Raw genomic sequence first — 18,048 nt, forward strand, 5'->3', positions numbered from 1 at the left:
GTTCCATGGGTTCCTAATTTTTCCAAAACCTTCATCATAAAGGGGTGTTGGATCTTGTCGAATGCTTTTTCTGCATCAATTGAGATAACCATGTGGTTCTTATTCTTGCTCCTGTTGATGTGATGAATAATATTAATTGATTTGCGTATATTGAACCAGCTTTGCATCCCTGAAATGAATCCTGTTTGATCATGGTGTATGATTTTTTGGATGAATTGTTGAAGTCGATTGGCCAAAATTTTGTTGAGAAGTTTTGCATCAATGTTCATCAAAGAAATGGGTCTATAGTTCTCTTTCTTTGATGAGTCCCTGCCTGGTTTTGGGATGAGGGTTATGATGGCTTCATAGAATGTGTTTGGTAGTGAGCTTTCTCTTTCAATTTCATTGAAGAGTTGGAGGAGTATTGGTGTGAGCTCTGCTTTGAAGGCCTTGTAAAATTCCGCTGTAAAACCATCTGGTCCTGGACTTTTCTTAGCTGGGAGGTCTCTTATTGCTGTTTCTATTTCAATGCTTGATATGGGCCTGTTAAGCTGGTTTAACTCATCTTGGTTTAGTTTTGGCATGTCAATATTTGCTAGGAAAAGGTCCATTTCTGTCAAGTTCTCAAACTTATTAGCATAAAGTTTTGAGAATTATTCCTTTATAATGTTCTGAATCTTGGTTGTTTCCATGGTGATGTTTCCATTCTCATCTCTGAGTTTATTAATTTGGGTGTGTTCTCTCCTTTTTCTGATAAGGTTTGCTAAGGGTCTGTCAATTTTGTTAAGTTTTTCAAAGAACCAACTCTTTGTTTTGTTGAATCTTTCTATAGTTTTTTTGGATTCTATTTCATTTAATTCTGATTTAATTTTGATTATTTCTTTCCGTCTACTGGATTGGGGTTTATCTTGCTGCTCTTTTTCAAGGAGGTTTAGATGTGTCATTAAATTGTTAGTTTCAGATCTCTCCAATTTGTTGATGTAGGATCTCAGAGCTATAAACTTGCCTCTGAGTACTGCCTTTGCTGTGTCCCAGAGGAGCTGGTAATTTGTGTGTTCATTTTTGTTGAATAGCATGAACATTTGAATTTCCTTTCTAATCTCTTCCATGACCCACTCATGATTCAGCAGTGTGTTGTTCAGCCTGCATGTGATACCGGACTTTCTTTGGTGGCTTTTGGTGTTGAGTTCTAATTTTATTCCCTTGTGGTCAGAGAGAATGCAAGGTATAACTTCAATGTTTCTGAATTTAGACGAGTTTGCTTTGTGGCCTAAAATGTGGTCTATTTTAGAAAACGTTCCATGTGCTGCTGAGAAGAACGTGTATTCTGATGCTGCTGGGTGAAATGTTCGGTAAATGTCTGTTAAGTCTAGTTGATCTATGCAGCTGTTTAGATCTGTGGTTTCTCTGTTGAGTTTTTGCCAAGTTGATCTATCTAGTGGGGAGAGTGGTGTGTTAAAATCCCCAACAATTAATGTCTTTGGATCTATATGGGATTTGAGGGAAAGTAGTGTTTCTTTGATAAATTTGGGTGCTCCATTTTTTGGCGAATAGATATTTAGAATTGTAATATCCTCCTGAAGGAGAGATCCTTTAATTAGTATGTAGTGACCTTCTTTATCTCTTCTCACGAATTTTAATTTGAAGTCTATTTTATCTGATATTAGGATTGCAACTCCCGCCTGTTTATGAGGGCCATTTGCTTGGTAGATTTTGTTCCAGCCTTTAACCTTGAAAATATGTTTGTTTTTACGGGCAAGATGTGACTCCTGCAGGCAGCAGATAAAGGGTCTTGTTTTTTAATCCAACTAGACAGTCTATGTCGCTTAATTGGAGAGTTCAGTCCGTTAACGTTAAGAGATAGGACTGAGAGGTATTTGGGAGTTCCTGCCATGTTATCCACCTTCTTGGGGGCTGCGAAAACTGGGTTCTTCCTAAGGTTCTTGGATTCTCAGTTTGGGTGCAGTTTCTTGGCCTTTGTTGTGTTCTTGTTGGTTTTCTATGTATAGGACATCTTTAAGAATCTTTTGCAGGGCTGGTTTGGTGGAGATGTATTGTTTCAATTTTTCTTTGCTATGGAAGGTTTTTATTTGGCCTTCAGTTATGAAGGAGAGTTTAGCTGGGTACAGTATTCTTGGTTGATAGTTGTTTGTTTTTAGGGCATGGCATACGTCATTCCAGGCTCTTCTTGCTTTGATTGTCTCTGCTGAGAAATCTGAGGTAATTCTAATTGGTTTCCCTTTATAGGTGATTAACCTTTTCTCCTTGACAGCTTTAAGGATCTTTTCCTTGGTCTGGGTTGATCCTGTGTGGATTATAATGTGACTGTGGGATGTCCTATTCTGGTCTGGTCTATTTGGGGTTCTAAAAGCTTCGTGTATCTGAATAGGCCTATCTTTTTGTATGTTTGGGAAGTTCTCTGCTAGGATCCTGTTAAACAAATTTCCTAGACCATTAACTTCTGTTTCTAGGTGCTCCTCTACACCCATTATCCTTAGATTGGGCCTTCTGCTGGTGTCTTCCAGGTGTTGGATAGACCTATCATATTTCTTGGAGTTGTCTTGGATGGTTGTATGTTCTTTCTCTATAATATCTAGGCTGTCTTCAATCCCTGAGATTCGATCTTCTGCATGGTCTAACCTGCTGTCAAGACTCTCTACTTTGTTTTTTATCTCTTTTCCTTCTAATTGGTCAGCTTTGATGGCTTCAAGTTCTTTGTTGAAGCTCTGTTTTAGGTCTTGTATGAATTTCTTTACTTCCTTAATTTGGTGTTCAGTGTTTGTTCTCAAATCACTTAGTTGATTGGTTATGGTTTCTTTGGACTCCCATTCTTTCTGTTGGGTTCCATTCAGCATTCCCTTTGTGGTCTCCCTGACTTCCTTCAGCTCTTTGTTAATGGATTCCATGAATGCCTTTAGTGATCTTTGTGTATTCTCTACCTGGTCTCTCAATTCCTGATTTACTCTTTGATTAGCTTCCTCCCGTCTGTGGGATTCCTGCAGTTCTCTTTCTTCCCGTTCGTGGGATTCCTGCAGTTCTCTTTGAGTGTTCTCAGCCTGCTCACGCCATTCCTCCCTTTCTCTTTGAGTATTCTCAAGTTGTTCACGCAAATCCTGTATCAGTTTTTGAGTAGCTTCCTCATGCTTATGATGATATTCCTGTATAAACTTCTGGGATGCCTCCTCTCTCTCCCTATCACGCTCATACAGAGTCCTTTGTACATTGTCAAACTTCTCATTTATCATGTTTGCTAGTAGTGTTTGTATTTGGGAACTCTCCTCTGGATTATTCTTTATCTGTTCTAATCCCTGATTATCAAGATTGGGAATTGAGATACCCGAATTTGCCATTTTTCTTGTGTTTTTCCGGCTTACTCTGCCCATTTGAGATGAAGATAGCACGTTTTGTGCTAGAACACTATCTTAAGGCAACCATCAACCAAAGTTTGCATTTGTATACTCAATAGTCTACAGATACAATCTAGTTCAACAGATACATCTATTCAACATCAAACAACTATATGTTAAGGGACTTCGAACCGCAGAAAAGAATTTGGAAAACCAGAAATTATTAGGATTAGGGAGAGATGTGGGTAAAAAATAGGAATAGATTGGTGTGGGGAGGCACAGGGAGAATTTACTATGTCCTAATCACAATGCAGGAAATGGGTTGGGTAGGATGCAAGTAGAGAGAGAGAGAAAAAGAAGAGACGGAAAGGGGAATGAAAAGAGACCAGAAAAAAAAATAGAAACGTAAAAATTAATGTTATTATAGAGATTAAAAGACCGTCTATTTAGAGAGGAATGTGAATATGTTGAGAGAAAGGGAGGGACATAGAGGAGATGTGAAAAACTTTAAGGATGGGAAAGGGAGAAGAAAAGATCAGAAGTTCAGTAGAGCTAGACAAAAAACAAAAAGATAATTAAGAAAGAAAGAAAAAGAGAAGACAAGAAAAGAAAGGAAAACGCTCATTCACATATTCCTAAAATAAAAATTATAAGAGGAGAAAAAAAAAAGTTACTGGAAAACAATTATTTTTTCAGAAGAGGCAAAAATTAAAGATTAATAAAAGTTTTAGAAGAGAAAAAAATTTATTTATATATATATATATATATATAAGGTAACAAAAAACAAAAAACAAACAAAAAAAGAAAAGAAGAAGAAGAAAAAAAGAAAAAAAAAAGAAAAAAAAAGTCTTTTGATTTTTTTTTTGGGGGGGGAGGGGTGGGATGAATCCTGTATCTCCCTTTTGTCTGTAACCAGTCTCTTGTTGGAGTCTCTGGTCAGCTTGAGGTCCTGTGGCTTGATTGGTTTCTTAAGTCGGTTTGTTGGAAGAGGCAGAAAAATGCTCTGCTTTACCCAAGATTTTGAGATCCCCCTCCCAGGTTAGTTTTCTGGGAGGGTGATCTGCTTTGAGAATCACAAAAGAGGGGGATATGGTGATGAGCCTAGGTTCTGGGTAGAGTTGAGGCCTTTCAACAAACAGTAGCTTTTCCCTGGGGCTATTTTGTGATAAAGCTCACAGCGCCCAGCCTGGAGCCATTCTCAGGGTTTCTGTTTTTCAATTGATTGTGGTGGCTGCTAGAGGGAGGGGCAGCCTCTGGCTCTGGTTACCCAGTGAGGCAAGCCACTCCAATGGCTGGCACCTGAGCTGGGTGACTTTTCCCTGGATGGAGCTGAGTCTGGCAGGTCACTTCGCCGTTAAGTTCTTGTGACCTGCTAAATGACTCGTTTTATTCCAAGGCCTGAGCTGGAGCTAGCAGCTCCTCCGAGCTTTGTAGGTATCCAAGATGGAGATCACCGGTGCTGGGGGGGGGAGGGGTGGCCTTCTCTCCTCTGCTCCCTGAGAAGGAGTGAGGACGTCGGGCCTGTACTCACGCCAAGTCTTGGATCCTGGGTCGTCTCTGGTCTGCAAACTGCCGGATGAAGATGTCCGCTCCTTGTTGGTTCTTGTTGGTGTTGAGTAGATTCCACTCTCGTCCGCTGCGTCTGGCTCCTTCATCCCGGACTCTCTGTGTCTCAGGTATGACCCCGCGGCGGTGGTCGCCACCGCGACCCTGCCGCCGCAGCGGCAGCTGCTGGCAGGCGCTCAGATGTGTCTCCTTGGCTTCCCCTCTCTTGACTAACTCTCTGTCCTGTGATGGCACACTTGGTGTGATTCTCTGGCTTAGGACTGTTCACTGGAACTCTAAAACTGCTTTCTATGCGAGAGCTTGTTCAGATTCCAGCTTCTCCTCCGCCATCTTCCCGGAACTCCTGTGTTGGTTATTTTTGAGAGAATGTTTTCCTTTTTCCCTGGGCCCAGACTGGCCTGGATTGTGGTCCTATTTGTGCTTCCCTGCATCACTTAGATAACAGGTATGTACCACCACATCTAGCCATTGATTGGTCATGATGGAGACTAAAAAAAATTTTTTTGGTCCAGGCTAGCTTCGAGCCATAATCTTCTGATCTCTGTAACCCAAGTAGCCAAATCATTCATTCATTCATTTGTTCATTTGTTTATCTTTGTGCCAGTCTTTGGGCTTGAACTCAGGGCCTGGATGCTTTCCCTAACTTTTTTTTTTTAGATGCACTCTGTAATTTTATTATAAAACCATTCTTTTGGCATTAGTTGTTTAGCAAGATACTGTGAGTGTGGCATAGCAGCTCTAATGTAACAGTTATATTCCCTGCTTACTGAACCAAAATTTAAGTTACTTCAAACCCATTACATACTTTACCAGTACCTATTACTGATACAAATCTTTACTTGTATACCTTTTAGGAAAGTGTTGATTCTGTACAATCTAATCTACATTTAGATTAAATGTTGGTAAGACTACAAAAGTACTAGTTCCCTTATGAGACCTTTTCCTTCCCCTTCCCTGCTCTAATTACTTAGCTTTAAATGAATCAAATTTCCTAGAGCTAGTCTGAATAGCAGCACCTAAGGAACATTACACTCAGTTCTTGTTAAAAAGCAATACCTGTGCAATGCATGTTTTACAGCATGATCACCCTAGTTTTAAACTCCTGCTGTAGAGTCCCTTAAATAAATAAAAGCATCCCATCAAGTTGTGGGTCATGTTACTGTTGTACATTTGATGGTAAGTCACTTTCTCTACTATGTTTGCTTTGAAGAGATCTTCCAATATATCTCCAATATTCCTTTCTTATAGTGTCCTTTTGTTTAGCTAGGACTTCGCATAACTCTAATGCTTTATTAAGAATGTCCTCCTTATTGTCAACATTGGTTTTCTAGCATGTCTTCATAGCTATCCACAAGAAAGGCAATTAGGTATGGGGACTCTGACTTGGTTGCAAATCAAGGAGTTGATTTAACAGATTAGGGTATCTGGAAAGACCATGATCCTGCAGAATTCCTTTCAAGTAGTTCCATGCACTTTCATTATGTGGCACAAGTTTGATCATTTCCAGAGTATACTGGACTTCTCTCTCCAATACAGTAAGATCAGTAGTATTAGAAATGACAAAATATCTTTGGCTCCAGACAGAGTTATTTCTTACATCCTCTTTGAGAAGCTGGTCTACATACTGCAGCTCATTATCCCAAAGTCTAAATTCCTGAATGACCCATTGTCGATGGCTTCCAGGCATGATAATTCTTTGCACCCTGATTAAGAATATCAGCAATAAATTCAAGCTCCTGAGATGGGTCCTTCAGCCACCGTACTAATACTCACTATGGTCCCAAACTTGATAGTTTTGGGGCTGTTCTTCAATTATTTCAGTGATGTATTTCATTTCCTCATGCAGATCCTTCTGAAGTGATTTTAAGAGAACTTTCCGAAAATGCCACACTGTATAATTGGCAGCATTTAACTCTATTGCATCCCGGGTGAGCTTAAAGGCACGTTCACTTCCTTCATCACGCTGTAGAACAGCTCGGAAATAATCATAAGCATCTCTAAATTTCTCACTGTAGATAATCTGGACCACTGGACTGGGACCATCATTCTGTGGCACTGGATCTATATCAGCCCATTCTACTCTGTCTCTGTACAGGACGTAGGTGGGCAAGTCCAGACTCACAAACCTGTTGTCCACTCGCTTTCCCTGACTTTTGTGTTCAAGGCCTAGTGTGTACATTTGAGCCAGAGCTCCATTTATGGCTTTTTAAGAAAGTAGTTAATTGGAGATAAGAGTTTCATGGACTTTCTTGTCCAGGCTGGCTTTGAACCATGATCCTCAGATCTCAGTCTCATAAATAGCTTGGGTTTAAAGGCATGAGCCTCCAGTGCCTGTCTCTCAAGTACTTTAAAATAGATGATGGGAAACAGGTTGTAGAATTGACCAAAACAAGTAGGTCTTGACTCTACCAAAAACAGTCTTATTTTTAATAATTAGCAATCCAACAGTAGCATGCAAGTAATACATTTCTTGTGACAGGAATTAATTGGAAATGAGAAGCCTACTTCCTGGATACCATTCCCACCTTGTATACCCAGCAGATCCACCCTCAATACCCATGTGTTCACTGTAACAGTATTTCTCAAGTTGAACATGCAATGTACCATTTGGGAAATACATACAGGCTGATAAAGAAGGCTTGGACAGAACCTGACATTCTACTTGTCTAGTGAGCTCAAAGGAACACACTGGCTCATAAATCACAGTCTGACTAGCTGCACATCAGAATCACATAGGGAAGAAGAAACTTCTCTTTCCAAAAGACTTTCAATTTCTGGAGAGTAAGTATCTAGCCTTGGCCTGAGTTACTCATTCAAACATATTCACACTGGATCAACATTTTGAGGGAAATTTTGTAGTAATTATTAATTTTCATAATTGGGAGGCATTAAATGGTTAAGTTCCTTGGAAATGTCGATTGTCTACTTCTTTTGCAGTATATTCATTAGGCCACAGGATGGCGATAAATTAACAAAAAACTGCATCATAAACCCTATGGACTAGAGCAGGTCCTCAATATCCTATGTCAGGCAAGTTCTAGTGGTTTCTGTAATTCTAGCTACTCAGGAGATTGAGATATGAGAGTCATGGCTTGAAGCCAACCCTGGGCAGAAAAGCCTGTAAGACTTTATCTCCAATTTACTACTCAAAAAGCTAGAAATGGAGTTGTGGTTCAAGAAGTAGAGCACCAGCTTTGAGGAAGACAGCACCCAGGGACGGCACCCAGTACCTAAATTCAACCCCCAGAACCAGAAAAAAAAGGAAGAAAGAGAGGAGGAGAGAAAGGGAAAGAAAAAGGAAAGGAAAGAGAAATCCTATGTAAGCACTTAGAGCCCACATGACTGCTAAGTAGGAACAGTTCTCAGTTGAGGGCGTTGAAGACCACAGATTCCTTTAACAATCTGATCAAAGCTACAAGGAAAGATATATACACATACAAACATCAGTACAATTTAAAGAGTTTCATGGAATCTGAAATTCAAGGCTGAGAGTAAGTCGCTGATCCTTCATGCCATCACATCTGCATCCTTCTTAACAGCTGATCATATTGCCTGTTTTAAACACAACACAGAATAAATCTGGCCCAAATCTTACAATCTACCAGTGCAGTGCCATCTTCCTTCTATTGACATGGAATGGGAACCAATCCAATTTTATCCCAGGTGAAATCCTCCCCTCTGTTCCCAACACATCCAGGCTTCTGGCACATGCATTATGTTTTCTGGTGTTAACTTTAAAAAATAATTGATTATCCTCAGTGTCAAAGTAGTATATTGCTTTATTCTTAAATATATGAAAAAGCTTATAAAAACACAACCATGTTATGCAAACTTTTTATGATGTCAATTTGCAATCTTTCCATGATTTCACCTGCCGATATGGGTCTTAGCTAGAGATGTCCACATATGTTTCTCCTGGACACCAACTCTGGAGATTCTAATTTAGTAGGTCTGCCACGTAGGCTGGCAGACCTACCAATCATGGACCTAGAATACAAATATGTATAAAGTCCTATCTGTGGTTTTAAAGTATAACACTAGAAATGTTCTTTTCTCTCGCGTGTGTGTGTGTGTGTGTGTGTGTGTGTGTGTGTGTGTGTGTGTGTGTGCGTGCGCACGCGCGCGCATGCCAATTCTGGGCTTGAACTCAGTGCATGAACACTGTCCCGAACTTTTTTGCTCAAGGCTAGTCCTCTACCACTTGAGCCACAGCCCCACTTCTGGCTTTTCAGTGGTTAATTGGAAATAAAGAGTCTTACAGACTTCCCTGCTTGGGCTGGGATCTCAGCCTCCTGAGGAGCTAGGATTACAGATGTGAGCCACCAGCACCAAGCTCTAGAAATAGAATCTTAATATTTGTATTGATATACATGTGATAAAACACGTTCTAAGATATACAATACATGGAGGTTTAATTTTTACAATGTGTGCACTTATGTAGCCACCAAAATATGTGAATTTGGGGCTGTGTTTGCCTTCCAGAGGACAGAGGGTTGAAATCTCACTTATCACATGATCACCAATCAGTTCACAAAACAACTTGTGCAGAATTTCTGTGCTTCCCAAAGATCATACCACAACCAGATATTCCAGCTTATTTTCCTTCCTTCTCCCTAGCCCTCAGCAACCACTAAGCTGTTTTCTATATCTATGAATTTACCTATTCTGGATATTTTGTCTAAGTGAAATCATTCTCTCTATATGGCCTTTTGTGTCTGGCTTCTCTGATTTTGCATAAGACCGTCAAAGTTCACCATGCTGTAGCATGTCATACCTCCATGTCTTCTGTTCATTTTGGTTACTGTATTATACAATTCTCCAATATATTTCCTTTCTTTCAAATTAGCTGTTTTTTATATTCTCTATATTCCCAATTTTATTTGTCTTTTGTCTCCTATTCCAACATTTATTTCTTTTTTCTCTTTCTTCCTCCTTCCTTCTGTTTTCCTTTTGTATTTTACTGTTATTGTAGAGGTGATATACAGAGGTTACAGTTACATGAATCAACTAATGAATCAACTAATGAGTACAATTCTTTTTTGGGGGGGGATCCAGTTGTGGGGCCTGAACTTTGGGCCTGGGCGCTGTCCCTCAGCTCTTCAGCTCAAGGCTAGCACTCTACCACTTGAGCCACAGCGCCACTTACAGCTTTTTTCTTTTTACTTATGTGGTGCTGAGGAATTGAACCCAGGGCCTCATGCATGCAAGGCAAGCGCTCTACTGCTGAGCCACCTTCCCAGTCCCAGTACAATTCTTTTTGAACCATATCTTCCCTTCCCTCACTCTCTCCCAGTTTTTCCCTCTTGTCCCCACCCACAAGATGTATAGACATTATATGGAAAATAATGTCTAGGAAGTACTCCTGTATTTGTTCATTTGTATTTGCTGTATATGTTTACCCTCTGCTCCATCTTTTCTGTGCCTCCCTTACCCTCCCAAAGACAAACTAACAAACAAGATGAAAGGAAAAGAAAAAAAAACAACTTTAAAAAGTATCTTGTTTCCTTTTCTTGGAGTTCATTTCATAAAATGAAATTTCCTTTGCCAGTCATGGGGCTTGAACTCAGGGCCTGGGCACTGTCCCTCAGCTTTTTGCTTAAGGCTAGCACACTACCACATGAGCCAGAGTGCCACTTCTGGCCTTTTCTTTCTATGTGGTGCTGGGGAATCGAACCCAGGGCTTCATGCATGGTAGGCAAGCACTCTACCACTGAACCTCAATCTCACCCCCATAACATACTATTTTACATGATCATATGCACATAGCTTTGAGCCTTTGTGATCTGCTTCTATGCATATCCTCCTTTGGCCTCAAAGTGTGAATGTCTAGAGACTTACATAATTTATCATGTCCCTGTGTGTTTATTATATGTATATGATATATATATATATATATATATATATATATATATAAAATCATCCAGTGTATTTACTTGTAGATTTATAGGTACATTCTAGCTACCACAAATGAGGGAAACCATGCAGCCCAACCTATGTTTCTTTGGATCTGGCGTATATCACTTAATATAATTTTTTCAAGTTTTTCTATTTCCTTATGAATGGTACAGTATCATTCTTTCTGATAGATGAGTAGAATTCCATTGTGCATATATACCATATTTTCTTGATCCATTCATCCACTGAGAGGCATCTGGGTTGATTCCATATCTTGCTTATGGTTAACATTGCTGCAGTGAACATGGTTATGCTTGTTGCTTTAGTGTGGCCTTGTTTGTACCTTCTTTTGTTTTCTTTCTTTTCTCTTTCCTTTTCTCTTTCTTTCTTTCTTTCTTTCTTTCTTTCTTTCTTTCTTTCTTTCTTTCTTTCTTTCTTTCTTTCTTTCTTTCTTTATCAGCCATGGGGCCTGAACTCTGGGCCTGGATGCTGTCCCTCAGCACTTCAGTTCAAGGCTAGCGCTCTGCCATCTGAACCTGAGTGCCACTTCCAGCTTTTTCTGCTTATCTGGTGCTAAGGAATAGAACCTAGAGCCTCATGCATGCCAGACAAGCACTCTACCACTGAGCCACCTTCCCAGCCCTCTATTTTCTTTTTTAAAGTCTGGTTCATATTTATGTTTGTGTTTTATATTTCACTTAGAATGAAAAGAGTCATAATTTTTAATCTATGCCCTTCAAAGTTTATGCAGCTGAGACAATGGTTTTTAGCTCCTTATTATTCAGTGGTGGGAGAGGTGTGGATTCAATAATCTGGAATTTCCACTTCAGCTATCTTTCAACTATTTGGTAAGTAGTGTATAGAAGCATGTCTAATATATGCCTGAAACAAAATGACATTATTGTTTCTCTTCTTTATTTAGAAGCTACTATTTAAGGCAAAAACCAAATATCCCAAGCTAAAAAGAGGGAGCAAAAGAACATCGTGAGTTCCAGGGATAACTACATCATTTTGGAAGGGAGGTTAAAAACCAAGTTCTATCTGTCATCTGGTGTAAGAGTTCCTCAAAGCAGGTGAAATAATCTGCCTGCCCTGCGGTGCACCTGCAGTAAGAAACTGGACTCCATAGGTTCCCTTTGTACACCATTAGCAACAATAGTAGAGGGTCTGAGGGTTGAACAAGGGAAAAAATGTCAGAACAAATCCTAGACTTTAGTAAACCGGGCATGGAGAGCCTATAATAGGGGTTCATGCCATACATGACACTAGGTAACCTTCCAGGTGACAAAGACATTAATTGAAAGGACACAGTGGAGTTGAAGGACAAGAGTCCTCGTTTCTTGCCCCATTAGAAACATTGGCCATTGGTGTAGAGATGCAAGAGTGAGACTTGAAGAGTGGGCCTCCAATGGTCTACACAACACACGTTCTTCTCTTGTGATTCTCCATTCTTGCAACCAAAGAATTAAGAAAGGCTTGAGCCTGCTGAGGAGATTCCTGTAATAAATTCAGACCAACTAGGACCCTCAATAGTCCAGCTAAAAAGCCGAATTAATCAGTTCAGCCTGCCAGGCCCATACCAAGCCCAGAAGAGGAAACACGCCGCTAGGACTGGCTCTCCAGCAACTAGTGACGTCAGACGTCAAGGAAACGCTGATTGGAGCGATCACTTGACGCGCTCCTGGACCCGGAACTCAGGGCAGCGGGGGTGTTGCCTAGACGACGGCAGGTCGCACAGCCGAGCTGTGAGCGTCCTTCAGGGCCTGGCGGCTGCTAGGCTAAAACTTTTCACACCTGAGCCGACTTCGTACTCTGAGACCAGGCATTGTTTTTCTCTGCAGACCACTCAGGAGCAGCTGCTCTTGTCAGAACGGGTGAGTACGATGAAGCCAGGCTTTGCCATGCAGCTCCTCATTCTGAGCCAGAAATTCAGCAGAAATTTCGATGCATAGTAGTAAAGGCACAGCGAGGCAGAGAAAGTTCATGGGAATGCATTTCAGTGATTATCCAGTGTTTAGAGGAGTGGAAAGTAAGGAGATACAGTAAGGGACGTCCTAGCTCTCACAGCAGTGGTCAGATCTAAGCCTGAGTTATTCACTATGAGGTTTTGCATTACATGATGCTCTAAATGTACACTGGAGTTGGAAGGTATAGTAGTACCAAAAACAAATCATAGTTATGATTTTTATACTAACAATCTGTTAATGTAACAGGTTGGATATGTTAGATAAAACACAAAATTAATTTCAGCCTGTTTTGTTTTATTGTGTTTACTTGAAAAGTTTTAATGACAAAGGAGGTTCCCAAATTTCTGTTGACCAACTCTGAGCTAGAGTAAACCTGGGTTTGTCTCTCCACCATACACACTCTCATAATACCTGAGTAGCCTTCAAAATAATGTAATAGCACAAGAGGGTTTAAAGCAGCAAGACCACTACAAAAAGCTCATAATTCTAATGTTTTAGGACATTGCTAAAATCTTAGTGTATGAAAATGTGTGAATCAGAATATGCACTTTAACAATCGCTTTCAGTGATTGTCCTACACATAAAAGCACAAACACTGTTTTAGGAGTTGATCTTAAATCCTCCCTCCCTCTCTTGTTTTTTGCTTTTATTATTGTTGTTGTTGCTTGGTTGTTTGGGAGGATGGAGTGTGTGTGTGTGTGTGTGTGTGTGTGTATTGTGCGTGCCAGTCCTGAGGCTTGAACTCAGGTCCTGGGCACTGTCCATGACATTTCAGATTCGAGGCTAGCCAGCTACCATCTGAATTCAGCTTCACTTCCAGCTTTTCAGTGGTTAATTGGAGATAAGAGTCTGGTGGAAGCCTGGCGCTGGTGGCTCACTTCTGTAATCCTAGCTACTCAGGAGGTTGAGATCTGAAGATCACAGTTCAAAGCCAGCCAGGAGAAGGAAAGTCTGTGAGACTCTTATCTCCAATAAACCACTAGAAAACCCGAAGTGGTGCTGTGGTAGAGCGTTAGCCTTGAGCTGAAGAGCTGGGGGGGACAGCCCTCAGGCCAGAGTTCAAGCCTCATGACCAAAAAAAAAAAAAAAAAAAAAAAAGAGTCTGGTGGACTTTCCTGGCCCAGCTGGCTTGGAACCATGATCTTCAGATCTCAGCCTCCTGAGTAGCTAGGATTTCAGATGTGAGTCACCTGCTCCTGGCTCAAATTACCTGCTTTTTTTTTTTTTTAAATTAAGAGCCTCAGAAAGTGTTTTGCATACTCGAATCTGGGAAATTGATCTCCATAGCATCCTTTTAATTCTAGGCTATCATGACTCCCAGATCAGCAATGTAAGGAAATGTAAGGAAACTCAGTGATGAAGGTATCAAAAGTAAAGAAAGAGTAGACGGCAAATTCAACAGACCAATAGACTTTATTTAAGAGTAAAGCCTGGGAAGGGCGGCCTAGTCTCCTCCAGCTATTGGCTAAAAGAGAAATAGTACACACACACACACACACACACACACACACACACACACACACACACACACACACACACACACACTTACAACTAGGGTCTCTGAATATTAGGCAGAAAGAGCGAAGGGGGGCAGATGGAAGCAGAGTGAGATGGAGATAGGGTGGGTACGCAATGACTGAAGAGTTTCAAGGTCTCAGCAGCATCTGTCTTCATTAGGGGCATCAGCATCAGATGCAACCTTGGTCTCAGGCTCTCTTCCAAGACTGCTGGTGCCTTTGTTCAAGGGGGTGGGGGGAGAGATGATTCAGCAGGGTCATTCATTGGCACAGATGGTTCTAAGCTATGGCTGTACAACAGAAGGTGAGTGCTTTCAGTTGAAGTCATTTTCCATCATTCCTGATGTTGGAAAAGCATAAGAAACAAGGGGAAAAGGGTGCCTGTGTTTTGTCTGGCTATTTCCTGCTGATGTTGGGGTGAGGAGAGGAGTAGGGGGTCAGAGTCAGGTCTTAAACTTTTGAACAGAAAAACATGGCTTTGATAGGCTCTTGGGTTACTATCTGAGAGATAGCTGTTATGCAATTGGTCAGGAACTTCTCTGTGGGTCTGAGTTGACTGCTACAAGGATTAAATCTGCAATTACAAAAGACTTATGAGTAGTTAACATTGGAAGTTTGAAACAACTTATTAAACAATTTAGTTACTTCCACTGCATACGAATTAAGACTGACAGCATTGTAGATGCCACTAGGTCTTTTACAAGAAGGAACACATGGATATAGGCTTGCTTGATCTTTTTTTCCAGCTTTGTATCCAAGGTAGCTTATATATTTGGGGAACAGAGATATTAGTAACAATAGTTTTTAATCACAGACAATTGCATGTCAATTTTACTGTTCTATAAGCTCTGTCTTATAAAACTCAACATATACACCAGCTTCTACTTATACTATCTGCTACTTACTTAAATTTCCTATGGTTTGTCTTAATTTCTCCCTTCTGAACAAACATTTAAGGTAATTCTTACTTCCCAAATCCTTTCTTATTTAAAGTCAACCAATTTTCTGTTTCCTCAGTTCTGTTTCTAAGGTCTTTAAACTGTTTTACAAGTGCTGTCTTATACTACTCAAGACATAACTTTTCCTTTTCACTTCCTTATCTCCTTACTGATTTTTTCTTTAATCTGTATTTTGAGATAACTCTTAGAAAATTTTTAAAACTTAAATCACATAGTTTTAGAAAACATCCTGTATTTATGCCACCACAAAGAGAATCTCCAGTCTTAAGCATTCATAGGTAACTGGGAACAGAATAGAACACACCTTTGTTAGCAAAGCTTTCTGGCTAATACAGCAACTCAGTACAGCTGGTGATAAACCTCAACGGAGCCACAACTTTCAGCAACATCTGTGATGAACTGCAAAGCTGCCAGCCTAGCGACCTTGAGAGAGAGAGAGAGTGATGTTATTTGGCTTTTTACTTAGTGTGGCACTGAGGCTAATGGAGAAACGGAGGCAAATTCCAGAAATCTGAAAATTTGACCCTTCACTACAAGAGAGAAATTAAAAAGAAATTAAGAATCCAGATACTGAAGTGAGTAAAATGAGGATGGATAAAAGGAATGGGTTATTGTCTGATCCCACAGACACACAAAAGGAAGACAGGTTTGTTTGGGGGTACGTTATCTGTCCATCTGCTCCCATTATGGGATTTTTGTTTGGGAGAAGAGGACCAAGCCCTTCAAGTAAGAGAGGGAGAAAGAAAACTCCAGCATGTTTGTCAAGTCAGCCACTCTCCCAGTGATAGGGGGAGCCCTAGCTAGGGGCTAAGAAAGCCAGGCACCCTCATTCTAGCTAGGGGAGGGGGAACTCTGGGTGTGGTTGTGCGGAGGAGCGAGAGCTTCACTTCTGAGGACAGTCCATTTTCTTTTCCAGTATCACTGTGCACCACAAAGTGGACAAGGCTTAGAAGGGGGACCGTGGGTTGGGACAAGCTTTTGTCCAGTGTCTATCTTTGCCACAATGGAAGCAGAGACTAGGAGGCGCAAACAAACCAGAAACCCCTCCGGGGTGGTCTGGCACAGGGCAGTCTATTTGGGGGTTGCATGGCAGAAGCTGGGAGTTGCTATCTGACTTTCAGTCTCCTTTTCCTTTTTAAATTTAGTAGGATTTTCTGAAAAGCTGTCGAGCCTCTCTTCAATTTCAAGATATGTCTTGAAGCAGTATCAGCATTTCTCAGGTGCTTGTTAGAAATAAAAATTCCAGTCCCAGCCCAGGGATCCGTGAAGCTCAGACACAGTTCTTAATTTTCATCACGCTGGGACAAGCTAGTTTTCTTTGGGGGAAGTAAGAGAGCTCTCACTAGTTAAGTATCCCTCTCCTACATATCATCCTCCCCCAGTTCTTTTGCTCCATTTTTCATTTTTCTTTTTTTCTTTTCTTATCCTTTGCAGGAGTAAGAATGGCTTATCAGGCCACAGATAGTGAAATCGACCTGAAAAAATTGGAAGATCTTGTAGCACAACCTGACTTTTCAAAAACTTATGGCTCAAAAGCAAGGGAAAGACTGAATTCTGTAAAGCCCTCAGAAATTGAGTCTGAGAAACAGACTGTGACATTTAGGCGCACCACGAAAGCTCAGGAGAAGACAAGAAAACGCCAGCAGCCTGTAAAACTAGAGCCTCTGGTAAGGAGAAGGATAGGTGGAAAGGAAGGAAAGAGAGGAGGAGGAAGGAAGGGAAGAAGAGAGGGAGGAAGGGAGAGTGGAAGAAGGGAGGGAAAAGAAGGGAAGGGAGGCATTTTGACCACTTTTTAGCTACAAAGGAAGTTACACTATTTCTTTAGGAGATGGATATCATTTGTTGGTAAAGTTGTAAATACTATAGACATTTACTTAACAGATATTAAGTTGGGAAATACAGTGATGAGCTAGATTTTTTAGTGGACAAACTCTCCTGTAGGAAACACAGATACTTAACTATATAAATTATGGGGCTCCTTTAGATCATAGGGTACATTCCATGCTGGGAACCCCAGTAAAAGTATGTATAGTTACAGGGTTTTAAAAAAAAATTCAAAATATATGATTGGTGTCCAAAAAATGTTTTGCATGTCTGAAAATACTTTGAAGAACCATTTGTGTCCTTTGATAATTATATAGACCTGTAAAAGAACAGTAAACATGTACAAAATAAAAAATGAAAGTTCTTATCCCTTCACCTCAGATATGTATTAGTGGCTGTGTGTTCTTCAGACTATTATGTATGTTTCCTCAAACATACTAACATATGAGCATCTATAAATACATAATTTAAAGTAAGATTATACAATAAATACTTTTTCTGATCCATGATCCATACATATAGTATCTTCTGTTTTTCTTTTTTGAGGTAGAGACTCACTATGTACCCCATTCTGATTTACAACTCCTGGTTCTTCTGACTCAGACTCCTAGGTACTAGAATTACAGGTGTGCACTACCATATTCATAGGGATCTTTTCTAACAGTGTCACTGTATTTTGTTGCATTAATGTGTCATTAAGTGGTCTCCTATTAATGAGAAATCACATTCTTATTCCTCCAAAGCCATTTTCAATTATTTTTATTTTGAATTGGCATACATTGTAATATGAAAGGATTTCATTGTGGTATTTCCGTGTATGTACTTAGAACAAATTCACCACCTCCACCATATTCCCATTCCTTCATTCCTCTCCCATATATAAATATTTGGTGAGATTCATTATGCTGTGCACACATGCACGCACGCGCATGCATGCGCACACACACACACACACACACACACACACACACACACATATACACACACACACACA

General features: G+C 40.4%; 1 protein-coding gene and 1 pseudogene across 2 annotated transcripts in view; one reads left to right on the forward strand and one right to left on the reverse strand.

Moving 5' to 3' along the window:
* Positions 1-5,875: 5,875 nt before the first annotated feature.
* On the reverse strand, positions 5,876-7,071 carry LOC138804606 (protein farnesyltransferase/geranylgeranyltransferase type-1 subunit alpha pseudogene; annotated as a pseudogene).
* A 5,460-nt stretch (positions 7,072-12,531) lies between these two features.
* Dnah6 (dynein axonemal heavy chain 6) overlaps positions 12,532-18,048 on the forward strand; it is a 196,070-nt gene continuing 190,553 nt past the window's right edge. For both annotated transcript variants that reach the window (XM_069989108.1, XM_069989109.1), the window contains exons 1-2: positions 12,532-12,661; positions 16,665-16,897. In XM_069989108.1, the coding sequence (XP_069845209.1) occupies positions 16,673-16,897 (225 nt within the window). In that variant the 5' untranslated portion in view covers positions 12,532-12,661; positions 16,665-16,672. The remainder of the gene's footprint in view (positions 12,662-16,664; positions 16,898-18,048) is intronic.

This window comes from Dipodomys merriami, unplaced genomic scaffold (genome assembly GCF_024711535.1).
Source record: "Dipodomys merriami isolate MVZ:Mamm:240054 unplaced genomic scaffold, mDipMer1.0.p SCAF_37, whole genome shotgun sequence".
NCBI classification, from domain to species: domain Eukaryota; kingdom Metazoa; phylum Chordata; class Mammalia; order Rodentia; family Heteromyidae; genus Dipodomys; species Dipodomys merriami.